This window comes from Rhipicephalus microplus, chromosome X (genome assembly GCF_043290135.1).
Source record: "Rhipicephalus microplus isolate Deutch F79 chromosome X, USDA_Rmic, whole genome shotgun sequence".
Classification (NCBI taxonomy): Eukaryota; Metazoa; Arthropoda; class Arachnida; order Ixodida; family Ixodidae; genus Rhipicephalus; species Rhipicephalus microplus.
The window spans coordinates 93,101,867-93,122,453 of NC_134710.1; the positions used below are offsets into that span (position 1 = coordinate 93,101,867).

Below are 20,587 nucleotides of genomic sequence, written 5' to 3' on the forward strand. Positions count from 1 at the left end.
ATTCACAAACGCTCCTTCACTCAAGAGCTCTCCTCGACTTGAAAAAGTCGATGGGAACGCCGTCTCTTGGCAGACCAAGTCACTACATATCGGCAATATCCTGCAGCGATTCTTGAGAAGCGCAGCGTCAATTTCAGTCGAGCAGCCGCGCAGTGCTCAACTCAGTCAAGTGAAGGATGGAATTCGGGTCCAGGAACGTTTTTGAATACAGGGGTAAGTGAGCGAGAGAACATAAGCGCTGAAAGAATTTATTTATTTATTTATTTATTTATTTAAAAAGAACAGCGCGCTTGCTGTGCGATCTTTTTTCTATGCCTGCGTGTTTTATTTTGCGTATTTCACTTTGGCGCTGGCAGTGCGTTGAAATTCGGGATTATAACAAGCCCATCAAACTGCTTTGAATGATGTTGCATTACTTCCGGAATCGGTTCACCTTTAACCAAGCAACGACGTCATCTGGTGATGTCACACGATGATGCCATTGCATGATGTCATGACATGACGTCAATAGGAATGTATGTGAGACAGGTTCTTGTACTTCTGCATTAACCTGTGCACTTTCACTCTGGGGATCACGCAACGAAACACTGCTGACTATTTCCTCAAAAATATTTTACGCAAAAAAAGCTTTTATATCTGGCGCTGGCCGGCTGTGGCAAGCAGTTTTCGAGGAGTCAAACTGTACGGAATATATTTGCATATTTGCGTTCCGACGTTCCTTTGAGGTAGTCTTTGAAGTTCTAACATATCTCGCCACCACCAAATACTCTGGCCCATAAATCGTCTTCGTCGGTGCCATCAATGCTACATGCTTAACTTTTTCGCTAAAATTGCAAAATGGTGAACTTGGATTACATTTACGACTGCACCTAAGCTACAAGATAACAGCTTTAGGCGGATTAGCCGATTTTAATTTTCTATGAAGCAGACTTACAGGAAAGGTATAAAGAGGTATAAAATGATGAAGAGTGTTCTGAAAATGCCGAAGTGCACTAACAAAACTGCCTGGGCAAACCGACGCTGACTTTTTATCTCATATTGATAGAAGGGACGCTCGCATCATCTCCGTTTGCAATAGATCAAAGGGTATCGCTTTCACGATCCCTTTCAAGCCACTATTTCCAAATCGACCTTTAAAGTGGCACCTGACGAAGAGCTAAATATCTCTTGGCGTTCAACCAACTGTACGCTACACAGCATTCAAAACTAAGTTCAGTTTAATTTGAGCCCGTGGAGAATATATTACAACTACTATCATTCTTCTGCATTCTTGTATCAGTTCAGACGTTTTATTTGGGTCACGTTCAAGCTTGCTGGAAAGTTAGTAAATATGAGACCGCATATATCCCCAAATTACAGCTTCTAGTTCTACTAAACTTCTCTGACTTCCGGAGTCAACGAAGTTCACGCCAGAAGTTCGAGAAAGCTGGTAGGGTTTAAGTTAGCATAAAGATTATGCCGAAAGTATTTCGCAAACATTTTAGAAAACTAGGTCGGACTTGCACAGTCAAAACTTTTGATAGCTTTAGTTATGCGGATAAAAGCGAGAAATTGCTTATCTTTTCAGCCCTGAGAGACACAGCAGACAAAATGAAAAGTAGGTTTTTGGTTTTAGTATCGCGAAGGTCGAGAATAAATAAAAAAATAAATATCGCTAATTGTAAGTGGTGTGACTACAGTATAGTGTTACTTTTACATAATCCAGCGTAAATGAAATCGTTTTGTTGTTGTTTTCTTTTCATTGATAATACATTTCCACCATCAGCATCATTTTGGCAAATCGCCGTTAAAAATTAAGGTATCGCAAAGGTTGTGCTTTTTCCAATGACATACGTCGAATAAAACGTCACAGCCACATGTCACTAAAGCCCGTCTCAGTTTCAAAAACTTAGCGCACAACGTGACTACACATATGTAACATCATACCATTTTCAGGATGGCGAATAAAAATTGAATCAGACGCAACTAGAGCAACCCAATGCCTTTTTGCACAAAGTACACAAATAGCAACCACGAGAAGCCCGCACCCACGGGATCGACTTCGATTGTCCCCGGAGCTCCCGCTGTCGTAAGCTCTTCAACACAATGTTCGGAGAGTCCCAAAGCAGTCTTTTCAATGCAAATACGAAAGCCAGCGACTGTACTTAACAACAGACAATGTCCCTGAACGAAAAGACAAGAGCTCTACTCTTAAACCGTGCTACAAGATGTAAACTTAAAGCCGCGCGAGCGCTACAAATGGTGACGCGATATCGCGTGATCCACTTTTGAACACAATGGAGAAAGTTGGACCACACATATCGTGTGGTGGTGTACCAGTTCACTGATTTTTCCTTACAGTTGCTCCCTATAGCATGCCTTTTCTACAGCACACGAATAAAAAAACAATCCACTGGATGACCTAAAGTAACACAAGCCGGAACGTTCCCAACAGGCTTCGATTAAATTCATGAGTGCATGAGGGCTTTCCTACATACTTTTGGCGTTAGGGTGACACATCATATTGTATGCGATATTTTTTCAAAGCGGAGTATTTATTCTATGGGTATACAAACACTACGTCGTTTGCTTTTTTTCCGCACATTTCATACCGATCCGAATACTCACTACACAATAAAAGCAATAAAATGTTATATGAGTAATGAAAAACACAATACAAAAATTTGTCAGAAAAAGAAACTAAGTAAATGTTTTTAATTATTCATTAGTATTAAAGTTTAAGACTTCGTTATTGTGTGTTTTCAAGGTTGCAGCTCGTATAACAAACTTTGGATACAAACATATGTGCATGTGTTATGCTTCTACCACGGCCACGCCTCTAGCCCTCTAAGCCCATTTTGTCAAGTTATGTGACCCGCAATTGTTTCGTCATAATCCCACAGTTTAATTATTGAAGATGTATAAACAGTGTTAAAAAACTTTGTGCATGCCTTTCGGTGTCTTCTGATTTAATCTGCGCATGTAATCACGCGTCCTAAAAGTTACAGTCTTACGGACATTTCTGTGCGTCTCCCGATAGTCTTCCATCATATTTAAGAGATAGTGAGAGAGAAAGGTTTGACCTGCCTTGGCCGCTTAGCGCGTACGCTGTCGCGGTGCCAAGCTCTAGGACGCAGGTTCCATTGTGAGACATGGTGGCCGCGTTTTCATGCAGGTGAAATACACGAACGACCGTGTGGTTAGAGCTGGGAGAAGTTTAAGGAATCTCAGGTAGTTTATATTACCCTGGAGTCGACTACAGCCTCGTTTCCCGTAATTATATTCTGTTTTTGGCGTGCAAAACTTCAGTCGTAATTAGAGAGAGAGAGAAACGAAGGGAATTTTCAAAGATCGTAACAAAGCATGTGCCTGGTTGGCTACCCTGCACACGGGGAGGAGGAAATGCGAATAATTAAGAAGATATAAAAATAATAAGATAGAAAAATAAAATGTGCAGTTAGTGCGAATGCACAGAACACGTGCTAGTTTACAAACGTTTGTGACGTCCGGTCGCTTTTAGAAAAGCCCAACACACATTTTGTTTTGTTCAGGGAGTTCTGTACCTGCTTGCACACGCTACAGACGGTTATAGGGAAGGTGGCATAACACAATAACGACTAGGACACTGAATTAGAAAAATGAGGTTGCAAACACAGTGGTAGAATTCAGCGTTCTATATCAAAAGGAGATCGTAAGGCCCAATCGTCTTTCAAAAAAACAGCAGTGCTCATGCATCCATCTGCAGAGATAACAATAATAATAACTAGGGTTTATGACAGACGCCATAGTGGAGGGCTCTGGAACTTTTGACTATCTTGTGTTCTTTAACATTGCACAGTACAAGAGAATCTGCAAATTCGCCTCCATCTAAATGTGAACACCACTGCCGGGATTTAATCCACCTCCTTCACGTCAACAGCCGAGAACTGCTCCACCATGGTGAACCCCCCTTTGAAAAAAATGCCACCTGCATCTTCCCACGGGGGGAACTCGAATAAATGCGTTGAAAGTGAGGGGGGGAGCACATAAATGCTGCGTAATTGGGTATGATTTGGTAATGCCTAAGTCTTATTTCGCCTTTTATATTCTTATTTATTGAATGAAGGAGAAGCGTTGCCTTCAAGGTCAAGATAAAGTCAAGTAAAGACGCCCTTGACTGAATTCAGAACGCGCGACCCAGTGCTTACATAAACGGGGCGGCCAGTGAACGATTGTGCAGCATGACCAGTCGTTTTTTAAAGACGATAATCTTTCTTCGGGACCTTCCACGAAAAAATTTTGGTCTGTCTGTGGGCGGACTTGTCTGTTTTTCTTCGAAACGACACTAGAAATGGCCAAAATCCGACCCCATCTACAGCGCCCACCAATAATGCTCGAGTTTCAGCGTTCATACTTGTGCGATTGTCAATTAAAAAGCAAATATTGTGCATATATGAGGCATAATATCTACCCATCAATATTCTGTAGTGTGTCTACTTATACTAGAGAAGGCAAACATCAGTAATTCTAAGGACCGTAGCGTTTATCACGCTGCGCTTACAATGCAATGCTAACAAAGAAAAGGCAAGTGTTTCCAACGCTTTGCTAAGACGACACGGTTGTGGCACCTACCCGTCGCCTTGAGTTCTACACCCTATCGCCTCCGAGACGGGTGCGCACGCAGCGCGATTCGTTTTCGAACATAAATTCCAGATAGCGCTCATGCCTTGCGTGCCTCCATGCGCTCGTTCGCCTCCGCTGCACGCATCGAGGCACTCTAACGCAGCGCTTCCAGAATACAATTCGCTGATTTTCTCGCGCAGAACATCAGAAACATTTTGTTCACTCTTTCCAGGCGCAAGAATATCGCTTTTCAATGACATTTGCATTGCAACATGCTTATGTGGGGCCATTTCTGTAATAGCAGACTCTGCCTGCGTTCGTCTTGCGAGGCGAGAGAGGGGGACCAGGCGACAATTTTGCGGGTATCTTTCTGGGTTCACTCGAGACGCGAGCATGCGCAATGAGGGTGTGGACGGTGCCAACGCCGGCACTGAAGCGTGACATCATGCGGCCTAGACATTCTTCGCATTTAATACGAAAGCCCATTTCATGAACACGACATCGCTAATTGCTTGCCAAGTACGATTACCTTTTGAGAAATACGGCTGACCGCAATGCATCGTGGTATAAACTTTAGGTTAACAGTCATACGCTTTGCACTGGCGCAACTAGGCAGGGTTGATTTGATTTGATTTGTGGGGTTTAACGTCCCAAAACCAACATATGATTATGAGAGACGCCGTAGTGGAGGGCTCCGGAAATTTTGACCACCTGAGATTCTTTAACGTGCACCCAAATCTGAGTACACGGGCCTACAACATTTCCGCCTCCATCGGAAGTGCAGCCGCCACAGCCGGGATTTGATCCCGCGACCTGCGGGTCAGCAGCCGAGTACCTTAGCCACTAGACCACCGTGGCGGGGCATAGGCAGGGTTGAAATTTATATATATATATATATATATATATATATATATATATATATATATATATATATATATATATATATATATATATATATATTTAAATAGGAAGAGAAGAAACACAACCTAGCTGTTGTCTCAGTTTGATTACCAACGGTTTCGACCGGTGGACCGGTCTTCGTCAGGGTTTGCGAGAACAAGTGACTTGTTCGCAAACTCTGAAGACCGGTGCCAAGTACGTTTGGCCTATTGGAAAAACTTCTTCAATATATAGATATATATATATATGTTTTTATCCAATTTTCTTCTTATTCACATTACATTGGTTCTAATAACTTTCCCTATACATTCCTTGGCATTATTGTCTGTTAGATCTCATTATTATTGTGTCAAAACACAGAAAGACAAGCCTTTAGGTATACACTTCTTTTCCTTATTCATTAAAGAGGGATTCATACTGGCAGGCTTGGTGCCGCTAGGTTGTATACGAAGGACTATTGGTCAGCTGCCCGCTCGTAATAACTTCACGTGCTACGTGACACAACACAGGCTGATAAAAGGGTGTTCCGTACTCGCCGTCATGGCTACAGATGGCGCTGACTGACACTCCCACGTTTAAATTCACATATAAATCCAATAAAGTGCCTGGAGAAATAGCCATCATGGTAGCTCAGTGGTTAGAGCATCGAACGCGTTATTCGAGGGTCTTAGGTTCAATTCCTGCTCACGGCAAGTTAGTTTTTACCCATTTTTCTTTCTTCTTATTTACAGTGCACTGGTTCTGATAACTTTCTCTATACATTCCTTGACATTATTGCCGGTTAGATCTCTTTAATGTTGTCACAGAAAAACGAGCCCTTAGGTATACACTTCTTTCGCTTATATATATATATATATATATATATATATATATATATATATATATATATATATATATATATAAGCACACGTACATACACATGATGGAAGTACATAAATCATGGTTTTCATCTCGTTCCTACCCTCTCCCATCTTCATGACAAAAGTTTTTGGCTGCGCTTTCGATGCTTTGACATTTCAAACAACATATGATGTAACTCTACAATGTAAGCACTAGTCGCTATAATGTGTAAACTCTAGCCATTGGGAAAGATTTCATATAGTGTTCTCATTGGCCACTGTTGTGTGATGTTGTCACAACTATTACCACAGTTGCGTTTCTATACCATGCTAAATTTGAAACGTCTGTTTTGGCGTCACCTTATCGAACAAATTGGGCTACATCTATATCTCAACCCATGCTGTATTGTCAAGCTCCAGCTACGGCAGCAAACATTATGTCCGGCTAAAATTCACAGTACACGACGTTCCTTTTGTGACAGTAATCGGTATCACATCTGTCTGCAGACACCACCCTACATGTCGAGTAGTACCTGTTTTGACACGCACACGCCCGGCGCCATCTACACCCCACGGTGTTGGCACGTATGGAGAGCGTAAACAACGCCCACTTTTCGTCTGTGTTGTTTTTGCTGCGCTGCGTCTTTATTTAGAGGGCGTTTCTGCGGCGTCACTTTCAGCAGTACGGGCCGGTCGCGCACGGCGCTCCACTGAAGAGCGACGGGCGCGTGACAGAGAACAAAACCAACGCCTCTGTGCCCCCGCCCCCATCTGCTACGCATCTATTTTTTTTCTTTTTTTTGTTCCCCTAACGCTGAAAACGACATCAAGGCGCGAGTGCACCTCGTCATCCTTGAAAGAACGACGTTTGGTCCTAAGCGAGTAGCGAGACAGCTTACCGCTGCGATGTAGCAGCAACAAAGCGAAACCAGAACTGAAGTGCTGAAAAACGAGAGCTGAAATGTGTGCGACCAGAGAAACGAAAGAGCTATTGTAGAGTTGCCAACGCAGCGACTACACTTGCTCGCGGCGAATCGATCGGACTTCGTGCAAGGGTCGCTTTTTGTACAAGTGGCAGCTTCGTGTTCCCGACAGGGCAACGGGGAGACAAAATAACGTGCGTGAGCATGGTCAAAGCGGTAGTAAAAAAAAGCCCGATGCAAATATAGCTAGCTGTGAGAGCTGTGACTGCCTGAGATGGGCCTTGAATTTGCGTGCCATGCAAGTGCCAACAGTTGCCGCGGCGACAAAGTACCCAGAAAAAGGGTGACGTAAAATTTACGTTTAGGATGTGCTACGTGATATGGACGTGGTCATAAAGACTGCAAACAGTCACACAAACAAACAAACGAACAAACAAACGAACAAACGAACAAACAAACGAACAAACAAATAAACAAAAGAATACAAATTACAAACAAGTTTGAAATATTCGAAGCTTATATAACTGGGTGGCCGTTATTCTGCCGAAATAAGAATGATGAAGGCGGAAGGTGCTCTAAAACTTTGGGAAACATTCTTTGCTGAGAAGCAAATAGGAAGACGCGTGACCAAAAAGGCTAGCTGAAGACTGGGACTTTCAAGCGGAGTGTCGTAGAGGAGGAAAAAGAAGGAAAAAGGAAAATTCGGACCATCAAAGTATAACATATCACAAAAGAGAAACAGCGGAATGAAACAGTCGTCAGGCACCCTCAACTTTCTGTATACGTCTGCTATAATTTTATCTTGGCGCTGCTCAAGAGGGCCTGGAAGAAAGTGGGTGGAACCCGCACAAAAGCTGGCTTTGAAGATGCCGGGTAGGGCTATTGACAGGAGCACCAAAGTAAACATTAAAATCATAAAAGTGAAATCATAAGAGCGGCGTTAGGATGAGGAAGAGGGATTGCACGCAGGGAGTGTAGTCCACCAGCGGATGCCGATAAATCGAACGCAGTACGCACAGTTGCCAAACTTCCAGCGGCCTATAGGCTCTTGGCCATGAGCACACAGACCGCCGGCTGGCTTTCGAGTGCCAACAAACTGCCAGTGCAGGATTGGGTCCTTGTCTTCAAAGGAGCCAGTATCTGATTTCTCTCGTCCACGCCGACGGATAGAAAGAGATGGCATTAAACATGAATAAACTGAAGCAAGGCCAACGGAAAGCTCGCAGACACACTCGACTCGGAGGCACACTGGCCCTACAACTCCCACTCTCCTGGCGACACGTCGATGGCAAATCATCGAAGGCCTGGCAAACAGCACTCCCATGCACGGCAGGCCTTAGCATTGATCTCGTATACAATACGGATGGCTAGTATTTGACATGCGTGCGCCAAGTGGCTGGACGCTAACCCGGCAGGCAGGCAGTCTGTCAAGAACGCAACCGGCTGCGTTATAATTTTCAGAAGGATCACCGTAATGCTGCTGAACTCCAAGGTGAAATATTCAGAAATGTTGTGCAAAACAATCCGCTTTAGTTTTTCTCGCAAAGATTGTATCGTATGTGCTCTTCTATAACACGAGCACTAGATACCGGTTAGCCTGGACTTGCAGCACTGGCGAATATTCTATAGCAGTTATTGCATTATAAATGAGGGGCCAGGGTAATCTGGGAACGATTGGGATGATGAGTAAGAAGTGAGAACACGTGCTTCATTTAAGTGCTTATTACGAAAAGAAATGTTTTATTTATGTATGTATTTGCTGACGGCAGCTACAGTATGTCCTTCAAACGAAAGTATAGTAGTCATCATTGATGCACATTTATTTCTCGCCGCAGTATTTCGAACCTGGGCAGGTTTTTCATCAGTCTGTGAGAAAAACGTGTATAAAATATAGGTGAGTGCGTAATCCCAATTCTTCTCTCCGCGCGCGCACGTGCGCGTATGTGTGTGTGTGCGTGTGTGCGTGCGTGTGTGTGTGTTCATGGTGGAAAAAGAAGCATGAACAATAACATAAGAAAGATGAGACAGGACTAGACATTCCTGGTCTGCTCTTCGCGTTTTGTTCGCGGTAACCTTCGTCATAACGCTCTTTGAGCTCGTAGCGTCCTGATTCGTTATTGTTACCGAATGTGCCTGTGGATCATAAGTCTCTCTGTTACTTTTCGCCTCCATGGTGAAGACGCGCCATTGTACAGAAAGCCCACTCATATAAGCTGCTTCAGGTTCACTAACGCTCAATGAAGCATAGGTGAAAGAGAATAACAAGCAAGAATTAACGCCGATGCGTTTAATTAAGCTCGGCTCTCAGAGTTCCCTCCACTTCGGCGGGGGGCTGAGCACCGCATCGTTGACTCGCGCGAAAGCAGCGAAGCGTGGCCGATATGAGCTCGATGCTTGGCTAACGGAAGTCTGCCCCAAATAGAGACTTTCTCCGAGAGTTCTTAGGCAGCCTCTTGAGTATATGACTAGAGAACTCGCTTGTAGGGCCCCATGGTCGCTAAGCCCGTGTAGTAGCCTGCTTTAGGGCACCCGTGCATGCCGGACTCATGGCGGCCGCCAAGGCAAATATCAGTAGTTGCACTACGCTCAGACGTGTACCTTTATCTTGAAATAGTTTCTCTTTACTAAGTTAAGGACACCTGACCTAGTGACGATGATATTTGTGCAGTCTCAACACTTAATGTTATTCAGTTGAAGATAACATAAAAAAGAGCAAAAAAGAAAAAAAAACATATAACTGGCAATTCATCTTTATATTCAGTCTGAACGGGTCTCAAATGGCGTTTCTTTTGAAGAGATAGTGTACATGCGGCCAATTAGATTGATAGAGATAGGATAATATTGGCCCATTCAGTGAGCGAGAAGCGTTACAGTACGTAACTGGGCGTAGGGAAAATGCTTACACCAAATATTGGCTATTGACCTAATGGTTGGACACGTTATTCTGGGACCAGTAATTTATTCCGAACAGCACCAGACGTCTTTGTCATGACATCCACGGGTTATTGAAAACGACGACGAATGTGCGAAGCGACTATAGCACCTCTGCGACTCTGCGACTCTATTCACGAAAATGTCTCAAGCTAGAATTGTCCGTAGCAAGTTTTCAGTCACTCAGAATGGTAACAATTTTAACTAGGTCCACTGGACAATAAAATGGAGGATTTGTGAACGAAATGCTTTTAAATTTGGCTCCTGGCCAGAATGATGAAGAGGTGGGTCTCCTAAGATGTTGTGCATTCACAAAACTCAATGAAAATGAATAAAAGCTTCACTGCTAATGCTAGGAATCTGCTGAGTATTCCCCGCTGCACAATCACCAGTTGTAATTATGGGGTATTTTATTGTGAGCTGAGAAGAAAGCGGAAAATAAACAAATCCTTGAAGTTACGCATTCAGACAGGTATTCAGAAAAACGACCTATGCAAGAACTTTTTTTTCGCGGGAGAAAATTCGAAATAATCCCGAAATTGTACGTATTGTTTCGTGGAGACATCAGAAGACAGATGTAACAAAAGCATTAGCGAAGCTGACTGAACACAGGAAAAAATATCTAATTACCAAAAAACTGTCAACTTAGGCCTTTATGGTGTGAACAGATGCTTTTCTATGTGCAGTGTCGCTTTCGCACTTCAATTCAGCTTATCATTTTGTGCAGAAATAAATGACGCCACCTGAAGGAAACTTGAAGGCAAAGGAAAATGTGCATAGTTTATGTGAAGTTATTTAGGTGACAGACCAAAAATGTTTATCATCATTTTTTTAAATGTTCGAATTAACCTTCTTGTGACAATTGAAAAAAAACAGACTTTAGTGATTATTGTACTGCTGCCTTTATTACACACTTCTATCTTTGGCGTCATCGTCTTCTAGTAGCCATGCCGTTCGAGCTAAGAGAGGGGCGCCGCTTCCTTGGGGCACGCCAGCTTTGATTGATTGATATGCGGGGTTTAACATCCCAAACCGACCATATGAATTTGAGAGAGTCCGTCGTGGAGGACTCCGGAAATTTCAACCACCTGGGCTTCTTTGACGTGCACCCAAATCTGAGCGGGATACACCACCAGCAACTCAATTAAGGAAAGTTTGTAACAGCCTTTGCGTTCGAGCAAAAATAAATGTGCCTTCTCACGAGGAGAGCAGAAGTGGTGTCGCTGACGGTGCTTAGAGAACCCACTTCTGTTATTTGCCGGCGTCTCTGGTGAGCCCCTCCCCGGGCCAAATCACGGTCGGAGCTGTTGGTTGGCCGCACTTGCCAGGTCAAGGATGCGGTTCCATTCTCAGGCGCCTAACAAGCGCTAGGCCGCAGCGGGCTTGTCGCCTCCGCTACCAAATATGCGCCTCGCACGCACACCGCCGAGAGGGGTTGCATGGAGCGCAAGCTGCGGGGAGGGAGATGCGTAGCGCAGCCACAGGCGCTCAAAATCGGTCGGCCGCGCAGTGAATAATGAAGCCGGGCGGCCGGGTGCAACTCGCGCGAGCCCGCCGGGGCGGAGGCCCCCCGGTTGCCGAAGCCGCCCGTCCGACGCGTGCCCGCCCAAAGCGCCGGAATTCTCACCTAATTACCCGGCAAACGACCGGCTCTGGGAGCGGCCGCCTTGCAAGGGCCGCTGACACGCCACGGACCAGCCGCGGTAGAGGGACAAAGATCTGCTGCACCTCCCCGGTCCTTCTTCACAGCCGATACGAATTTCACTGGTCAATTATTCGCCCATCTGGTCGCCGGTCTCACCTCGTGGCGACTCTAACGTGATGGGTAGGCCGCTGATTGCAGGCGCCTGATGTGCGGTCGCGAGGGCGAATAACGGCTGAAGATTAGGTCGCTTGCATCACACTCAGTGTCAGAGCGTGTCGCCTTGCCGTCAGGCTTTTTCTCACCCGCTAGCTTCGGAAAAAAAAGTGCCACAAGCAATCATCTTCCGACCCAACAACACGGGGAATATTGACAGTTTTTTTTTTGCAATTACTAATCAGATAGCTTTGATAGTCCGGCCATCGCGACATGTTTCTTTTAGGAATTTTTGGTCAGACCTCTGACGTGCCAAGTCGCGACGACCGGTGAGATTCGTCCCACTGACGTCACACTTTCTAATAAATCATCACTTCTTACGAATGCTTCTAATAATACAAGGTAAGTGTTACTGGATTCTGCATTATCTCCTATAGTTAGTGCATCTGGGGTTTAGTCTACCGTTACTGTCAGTTCTTTAAACGTGCGAACACCAACTTCCAAGTTCTCTTTAACAATAAACTTTAAAAACATTGCTAATCCTAATTCTCAAGTTGTAGAACGAGAGTGAGAGTAGACATCCAAAAGGAAGGAAAAAGAATGCTATGAACGAGACCTATTGACTGTGACCAAAGACAAAATATAAGCGCTACATTTTTCACAGAGCTATCAAAATATATTTTTTAATTTTTTACACGAATATTTAAAAAATTTAACGTGAGAAATTGATTGCAGTCTTGTGTGCCTAAATTGAAAAGCATTCTGCCTGCACCCACGACTAACGTAAACACCTATGTATTGGACATGTTCTTAATACTACTTGATCCTCTCAAAAGAGATTACTTAAAAAATCACCTTTAGAAAGATAAGACTTTGTGAAACTTCACGCTAGTAAATGTTATGCCGAAACATCCTGCTCCTTCTTTGTTGCAACTCAGAAAAAAAAAACGAAAAGCAAAGCGAGCAGAAATTGAACCTGTGTAGGACTTCAGTCGCTTCTTTGAATGTTGAGTAAGTTATTATCAGATAAAACTATGCGCGAGAATGTAGGAAATGTGACGTGGCCTGTTTTTGAAGACATCGAGTGTCATTCGGAGTTCCTATGCCATGCGCTCTCCTTGTTACTCTAACTTATAAAAATACACGGCTGCTACCCAACCGATCCAGCCTAAATTCATCGTTGCGCAGGGTGCACAGCTTAGCTACGAAATTTATTTTGCGATAAATACTGATGGAAGAAAAAGAAAAGCGAACTTGCAGAAGGCGCCGCGGGAGGGTTAATCGTGTTGCTTTTATTTCTCAGTTTCGCGCTAAACTAGTTGTGACGCAGTAAATAAAGAATTGGAACGCGGAGAAAAAAAAAAGACCACAAGTGGCTAACCCGTGGTCTGGTGCATTTCAAACGTTTAGATGCCTGATATGCGTACTTTGAAAGTTGTCTCTTGCCCGTTGACCCTTTTCTTCGTAATAAAGAAAGAGATAAGTGAATTATCTCGGGCGCGGCATCCACGAAGCAGAATATTTGAGCTGTACTATCAATGTTAACGCAACGTTCGCAAGTGTGAAAAATAGTTAACAGGCCAAGGGAGGAAATGCGGTAAGCACCCGACTCTGAAAAACCAGGAAAACGCACGCTTCCATGTGCAGAGCGTCTGTTCGTACATTTTGCTGGTGCGACAATGGGAAATCGAATAATTTGAGGCGTCATTATGAAAGATTCGAAGCTCTTCACGAATACGAGCTGTGTGTTTGTGTGTTCGAAGGGGGAGAAGAGGTGGAAGGTATTGAGAAAAAGTGATGCGTTACCAGTAAGCTCGGGGAAGACTAAAAAATCGGCCTGGACATTCACTGTCCTTAAGCCAAGCTATATGCTATACAGGCAAAAATTTATGTCCAGCCTAAACGGCTTCTAGCCTCGGCGCTGTACTACGCCACTTCACTGGTGGACCAGATTAGAGACGCACGCTTGAGGAATTCTATCCTAAAGACGCGAGCTGCTCGCGCGAATTCTTTGAGGCAACGAGCAGGCTGCGACCTTTTATTATATCTCACCCTCGCTGCAGAAAAGCCATCTTCATTCCTCGAGGAGGTCTTTTCTCAGCGATTCACTGCAATCCGTCGTAATTGTTCACTTGTAATTAAACACGAGGGATCACTAGCCGGAACACAAAGACGCAGTGCCCCTGTCTTTTTTTCTATTTAATTTTTTTTCCTTCTATGTTCACGTTTGTGTCTCTCCTTCGACGGAGGCGAACAAATCACAAAGCATCCCATTAACTGCCATGTCTGGTCGTTGTCTCTTTTGGCCTTTGCATATAGATAGTTTTACTTTTTTTGCTTTTCTCTCTCTCGTCGCTCTCTCATTTTCTATTTTAAATTGCCCCACGACAACTGCCTCGTCCAGCCCCAAACGATTCGCACTCGTCTTTCTGCCGAACGCTTTTGCTTGCAGCCGGCGTTGCAGTAAAGATATCAGTTTTCATTCGACCCGGAAAAAAAGTAAAAAAGAAGCAACTTTAACGATTGTAGAATTAACATGCCTAGGGAGGATTTTTCTAACCTCCTCTTTTTACTGAATAACTGGCAACCGGATGTAGCGAAATTGATCGCTGACAATATGGAGAACCAGACGTTTGTAAAGGACGATTTTCAATTCGATTCAAAATTTGCGCTTGCATGAACCACAGCTCTGCTTCAATACGTGGGTACGCGCGAAAGTATGCGATCGTCGTTGAGTATACGAGACTAGGGTGCTTTGCAAGTCACTGTATGTGGACGCTAAAGATAAAACCAGCTAATACCCTAGTATATGCTGTATCCTATATTGTATTTAAGAAAAAATTCAAAGACATGAATAAGCTGCAGCTTGCTTTCATCTATTGCTCGGTGTGCTGTCGCACATTGTATTGTCGCGAGTTTGGCTTAGAAAATGTTATTTTCATTTCTATTAAAAGTACTCCGTAGTGAGTGAGTCATGCATATTTCCACGCTGGTTTTTCTCTGAAAGCGCGCAATATCTATGTACATTCGTTAGGTTTACTGGTTCTCGATGTTTTCAATAATCTGCACCTCAACTAATTAAGTAATTAAATTTCCAAACCTACACTTTAGCTATTGCATAACTTCTTTACAATAATGACTGCATACATACTAACTCTATGTCTTATTCAATATGGTACATGTTACCCATGATTGAAGGAAACACCAGAAAATGACTTCTGTTTCAGTGAAACTAGATAACAAATATTTCAGCACTAGCATGTTTCAATAACAGCTTTCGCTGCACTTGAGAACTTTTTTTAGCGCTTCTGCCTCATGAAAATGGCTTCAAGAGTATACGTTAGGAAAGGACTGTGGTTTATAGAGCGAGGCGTAGCATGACATATTACTAAATGCCTGTTTTTTTAACACAGTTCATTTTTACTCGTGTACTCCTACCATTTCAAGCGCTGACTAGGCAAAATGGCAATTTACTTAATCAGTGCAGTGCGCTCTACGGTTCATGAATTCATTATGTACGCTGCTGTTCGGCGGACAAAAATTTTCTGGTGGAGCCTAGACTGATCAGTGATGTTTTTTGTTCAGCACATTATTATGAAACTTTATAATTTCTCGTTCGCGGCTACAAACGATGACACTGCGCGCTTTTGATGCAAAGCTCTCACAAAAATAAGTAAGGCAAGTTACCCGCAATCTAGTACGTCAGCAAATAACAGGCGCTGACGCGCGTTATTCAGTCTTGTTAAAATAATTTATTTATTAAATTGATAATGAATTACTAGATTCGCGTCATAATTGAATGCATGTTTGAATAAGTAGTCCTAATTTTTTCGTCAAAATTGCGGTAAATATCAAGAAACTTGTAGAAAACCTGAAATAAACTGCAGAATATAATCACGAAGCAATTAAGAGCATCAATTTTGTTATACAGAGATTATTCGGAAAATAAAGTGATCGTGGTGTTTAATAATAATTGCTCGGGCTTAGCGTCCAAAAATCACCGTATGATTATGAGAGATGCCGTAGTGGAAGGCTCCGAAATTTTTCAACCCCCTGGTGCTCTTTAACGTGCCCCTAAATCTAAGCACACGGGCTTCAAGCATTTTGGCCTCCATAAAAAATGCGGCCGTGCGGCCGGGATTCGATCCCGTGTCCTGCGGGTCAGCAGCTGAGTGCCTGACATGTTGAGGTTTGACATGTTGAACAAAAAATTGATGCATCGAACATTGTGTAATTATGAAGGTAGTTCCAAAATGTCTAAGATTTGAACGGCACGTGTGTGAGAACGTACGCATGTGATTTTCTTCGATGAGTTGTCACTTCGATTAAAAATGGTTGCTACAAAAACCGAGAGACAATCTTGTCAAAACATTTGCGTGAAGTAGGTCACTAGAAAGGCTGCACTTGATCGAGAACTTAGCTGGACAAAAACGACCCTAACCAGGAAACGTCGCTTCGCACTGCATAAAGTTTACGTCGGATATATATTGCAGATGCTCGATAGCTGATTTGCACGTGTGGCAGAGACTACAACGTTAGCACGTTAAATGTATTGTCGCAATACTAACAGAAATAAGTTTTACAGGTAAATTCTCAACCATTCATCATTGATGATATAAATTGTTAAGTGATAGCGGTCTTTCGTCGAAACAAAGTTTTGTTTTCTGGGTTAAGTGGCAGTGATTAACAGCGTGCGCTATAAAAATGGTCTTTAAGGGATACTTTTAAAAGCCTCTGTGAGCATCAAATGGTGGCATTTCAAAGCAAAGTTTCAAGTTTAAGTCCTATGTCTAGTTGGCAGACTTAGCTATAGGGTGCAATCGAACGAATACGACCAGAAACTTGCCATGAATGACAGGAAAGTCAGAGCAGCAACATGCGTTTAGTGAAAACGCATACAAAACGAAAGGTTGTAAACTTTATCTCGATGTTTCGATATCAAAACAAGTCATGGTATAGGCTACGGGTCACCAATAAAATACGTGAAGTCACGCAGTAAAACTTTTTAACGACCCACTGGTGCCTGGAAGTTCTGGACGTGACCTGCGGCCACCGTCACTGCAAGTAATACTGCAGCTTGAGTGGTGCACAAGTCTCGTTCATTACTTTTCACGGCGACTCGCAAACCAAAACAGAAGTGATGCCAACACACCTTGGTCGTCGTAGCGCACCGGTGTGCCGCGACAGGCGACGAACAGCGTCCACAAGAGGAGCGCGAAGAGAGTTCGTGAGGCGCGCATGAGCGTCGACGGACCACGTCGCCGCACGGCGCACGCAGAGAAGCAACTGTCCGAGTGCTGCCAAAGCGGCCTCACGGAAGGCGGCGCACGGCGCGAGTGACCGCCGAGCGCGCCAATCGGCTGAGCCGACTTGCTCAGAGCTGAGCGGCGTAATCCCAAGTTCGCGCGGTCTGCCGCGGGTGCTGGAGCAGCGTGCCAAAGCGCATGTCGAGCGTTCGCTGCCGTCGCTGGGACTGGCGGTCTGCGGGACAGGTCGGGCAACCAACAGCAGACGCCGTGCGCCGCGCCCTGGGCGCCGCGGTGCGGGTGGGTTCCGAACCAGAGCCCCGAACCGGGGTCGCCACTCTCGCTCTTCGAGCCCCGAAAAGTGCGATAAAAAGTGGGAGTTTAGCGGAAGCTGCCCGTGCACGCTAGGTGAAGAGCAACGTTCATTCAATAAATGCTATTCACGCCGAGTCTGCATGTCGCAGAAATACATGGTGCCTGCTGAAGAAGTACGGCTGGCGAGAAAAAAAAAGCTCCCATTCTGTTTTATAGCAACAACAACAACAACAGAGAAAAGATAGAGCTAATTGGTTTTCTTTCAGACAAACTCGTCTTCGCGTGTGGGCCGTGCGTGGGGGATCTTTATCTTTTTTTTTCTTTCTGAGTATATGTTGCCACGTGAAGTGACAACGTAAAAAAAAGAGTAAATAGCCGGCAGACATTTTTTTTACCGCTGTGTTCCGTTTGTTTGCTATAATGTTCCATGACAGTCTAAGGGTTATTTCTTGTGTAATTCCTAATCTCAGCTGTAGCTACTTCAAATGCATATTATTCCATATTATTATTTTTTCCACGTAAAGTGCTACTGAAGAAAGTGCCCTTGAAGAACTGTGGGTGTTGTTTCTACAAGCTGCAGCCTACTACATTTTTTTAAGTAAACAAACACACACACACACAAATAAATAAATAAATAAATAAATAAATTTACAGTGTTGCATGCCTTGACAAATTTTGCATGACTGATGGCTCCATTGCTGTCGTTCAACAATCAAGGAATGAAAGAGATTGGATTTAGTTTTGCTTGAGTTCACGTACGTGGCACACTACTATATAAACTTGCAAAAAAATGTGTCCTGAATATTGATGATAAAAATGCGTTGTAATGTAATGTCCTTTGAGCTTATGTACAGTTCAAAAGCTCAACTATGCTGACTTTTTTAAGAGATGAACAGTTGTAGAAGCGCAAAAGTATGACAGAACAAAAAAATGCCGGCAATATGCCGGCAATATCAAATTTTCATATCGGACAGTGACTGAATGGCGCAACGATCAAACAAAAGTTTACGGCTAATCCCAAGTTATATTTTTTAATTCTGTGTGCGCTTGTAATAGTTGTTTCTAATTTGAGTTTAAAACGCGACAGCATTTATGGCAACTTTTCGCCGGCACAGAATCTCGCCAAACAAGATCATGATTGAGAAGTTTGGCTGGCTATGATACGCGTAGCTGTATCCTAGGCCAGGACGATTCGTTGGTGAGCGCGAAGTTGTGGTCTCAATCCCAGCCTTGGTGGCCTCATTTGAAAAGGAGTGAAATTACAAAATGCTGTTACGCTTAGAATTCGGCTCAAGTTGAGGAACCCTAGCTGAAAGGCAGAAATCCCAAGTCTCGGACTAGGGAGTGCTTCATACCTTGTGTCCCTGTAAAGGGTGCACTGCTGCTGGCTCTTCGTTCCTGTGGCAAAGCATTCAGCTGAAACCTTGTTAGCACCACGTTTTTCTTAGGTCCTCTAGAAAACTGCAGAATATGCTTATTGTTCGTTCTCTGGCATCTCCTCCATCTCTTTAAATCTATTTTCCTTCTACAAACGCCCGGTATGACTCTTTCCCATCCACGTCCCAAACAAATTACATTTCTGTAATCTTGTGGCACATGTTTTTGTAAAGCGTGCAATACTGTATACCTACTCTTGTTGTGGCAAAGCAGCCTTTACAAAAAAATCGCCACTGAAATGCATGGCAGGTGTGTTGGACACACGTTCGCAACCGATGCAATGAGAAATTATGAAGGCTAAAGTTTTAGATGCCTCGTGAATTGTGAAACGTCATAATTGGTGGCCTTGGCGTCAACACGAGTGGTGCGAAACATCATGTGATGACATCACTACACGACGTCAATCCACTGCGAAGTAAGAAAGGAAGATGCATTTTGCCTTTCTTAGACCACCTGTGGTTTACACAGGTGGTGTAAATTTACACCACCTGTGGTTCTTTAACGTGCACCCAAATTTGTGCACACAGGGCCTACAGCATTTTAGCTTCGATTGACAATGCAGTCACCGCAACAGGGATTCGATCTCGCGACCTGTGGGTCAGCAGCCGAGTACCTTAGCGACTAAGCCACAGCGGCGGGTCTCCCAAAGCATTTTTCAGAGAAAATGCTCGAAAGCATGACAAAAGCTAGACGACGGGTGACTAATGTTCCAGAGCACAATGTGAGGTGTTAGCCACAGCACGACAGCAACACGAATATTTAGGTCAAGTTGTACCGTAGCTTACCCACAACATGACGAAAAAATAGACATGAGGCAGAGCAGTTAGCAAGAAAAATGTCTGGTTAGATATTCCATGTTGTGGTAGAGAAAAACAATAATGGAAAAATGACAGAGACAGGCAAAGGAAGGACACGGTGAATTCGCGCACGTGTATAGGGCGTACCAGTTAGCCAAGGACATTCACAAAAGCCAGTCACACTCAAGGTAGCCAAATAGAGCGTTTGTTACTTTGTGCGCGAACGAGCTTTTCAAACGGGGTTTGAGTAGCAGTTGCAAGGAAAGATAGAATTTATTAACATTGTAATCATTATTTAAAGAATTTTTAATCAGTATAGACTTTCTTTCATTCAAATGAAAAGTTATCTATGTGCGTAATTTTAGCAAAAATAACAAAGAGCATGATAAAATATATATACAACATGTTGCTACAACTAATGCAGTGTCGTGGTGGTGTAAGAAAAATTAATACTGGACCAGCTCAATGACTGCATCACCATGGCTTCATTACCGCGGTTTATCTACCCACCACAGCAAAAAGTCCACATCAACGAAGAGATGTACTTGGAGGAAAAAGTCGGCATGTGTCTCCTTTTCTTGAAAGATGCCTGGCTCGTAGGTGGCTCACGCCGAAGATACCCGGTTGTTTCCGTATTCAAATAAAACGCTTGCTCATAGACAATATGTTAAGTTATATTGATTGTAAGTGATAGAATCACGTGCACACCGCTCTACTTTTCAAGTTGTTTGACCGTTTCATTTTCACTTGTCCTTCGCTGTGGCAGGTGGCGTCTAAACACCGAAGCTATGGAGTAGCATCAGACTGTCCTGATGATGAA

The 20,587-nt window shown here is 43.7% G+C and overlaps 1 protein-coding gene across 2 annotated transcripts in view; it reads right to left on the reverse strand.

The window, feature by feature from the left end:
- The window catches only part of LOC119176744 (hemicentin-2), a 329,765-nt gene extending 312,338 nt beyond the window's left edge, over positions 1 to 17,427 (reverse strand). Inside the window, exon 1 of one of the 2 annotated variants that reach the window (XM_075877281.1) lies at positions 17,125 to 17,427. In XM_075877281.1, coding sequence (XP_075733396.1) covers positions 17,125 to 17,212 — 88 coding nt within the window. In that variant the 5' untranslated portion in view covers positions 17,213 to 17,427. The remainder of the gene's footprint in view (positions 1 to 17,124) is intronic. The other variant, XM_075877280.1, reaches the window with a different exon arrangement.
- Between the last annotated feature and the right edge of the window lie 3,160 nt (positions 17,428 to 20,587).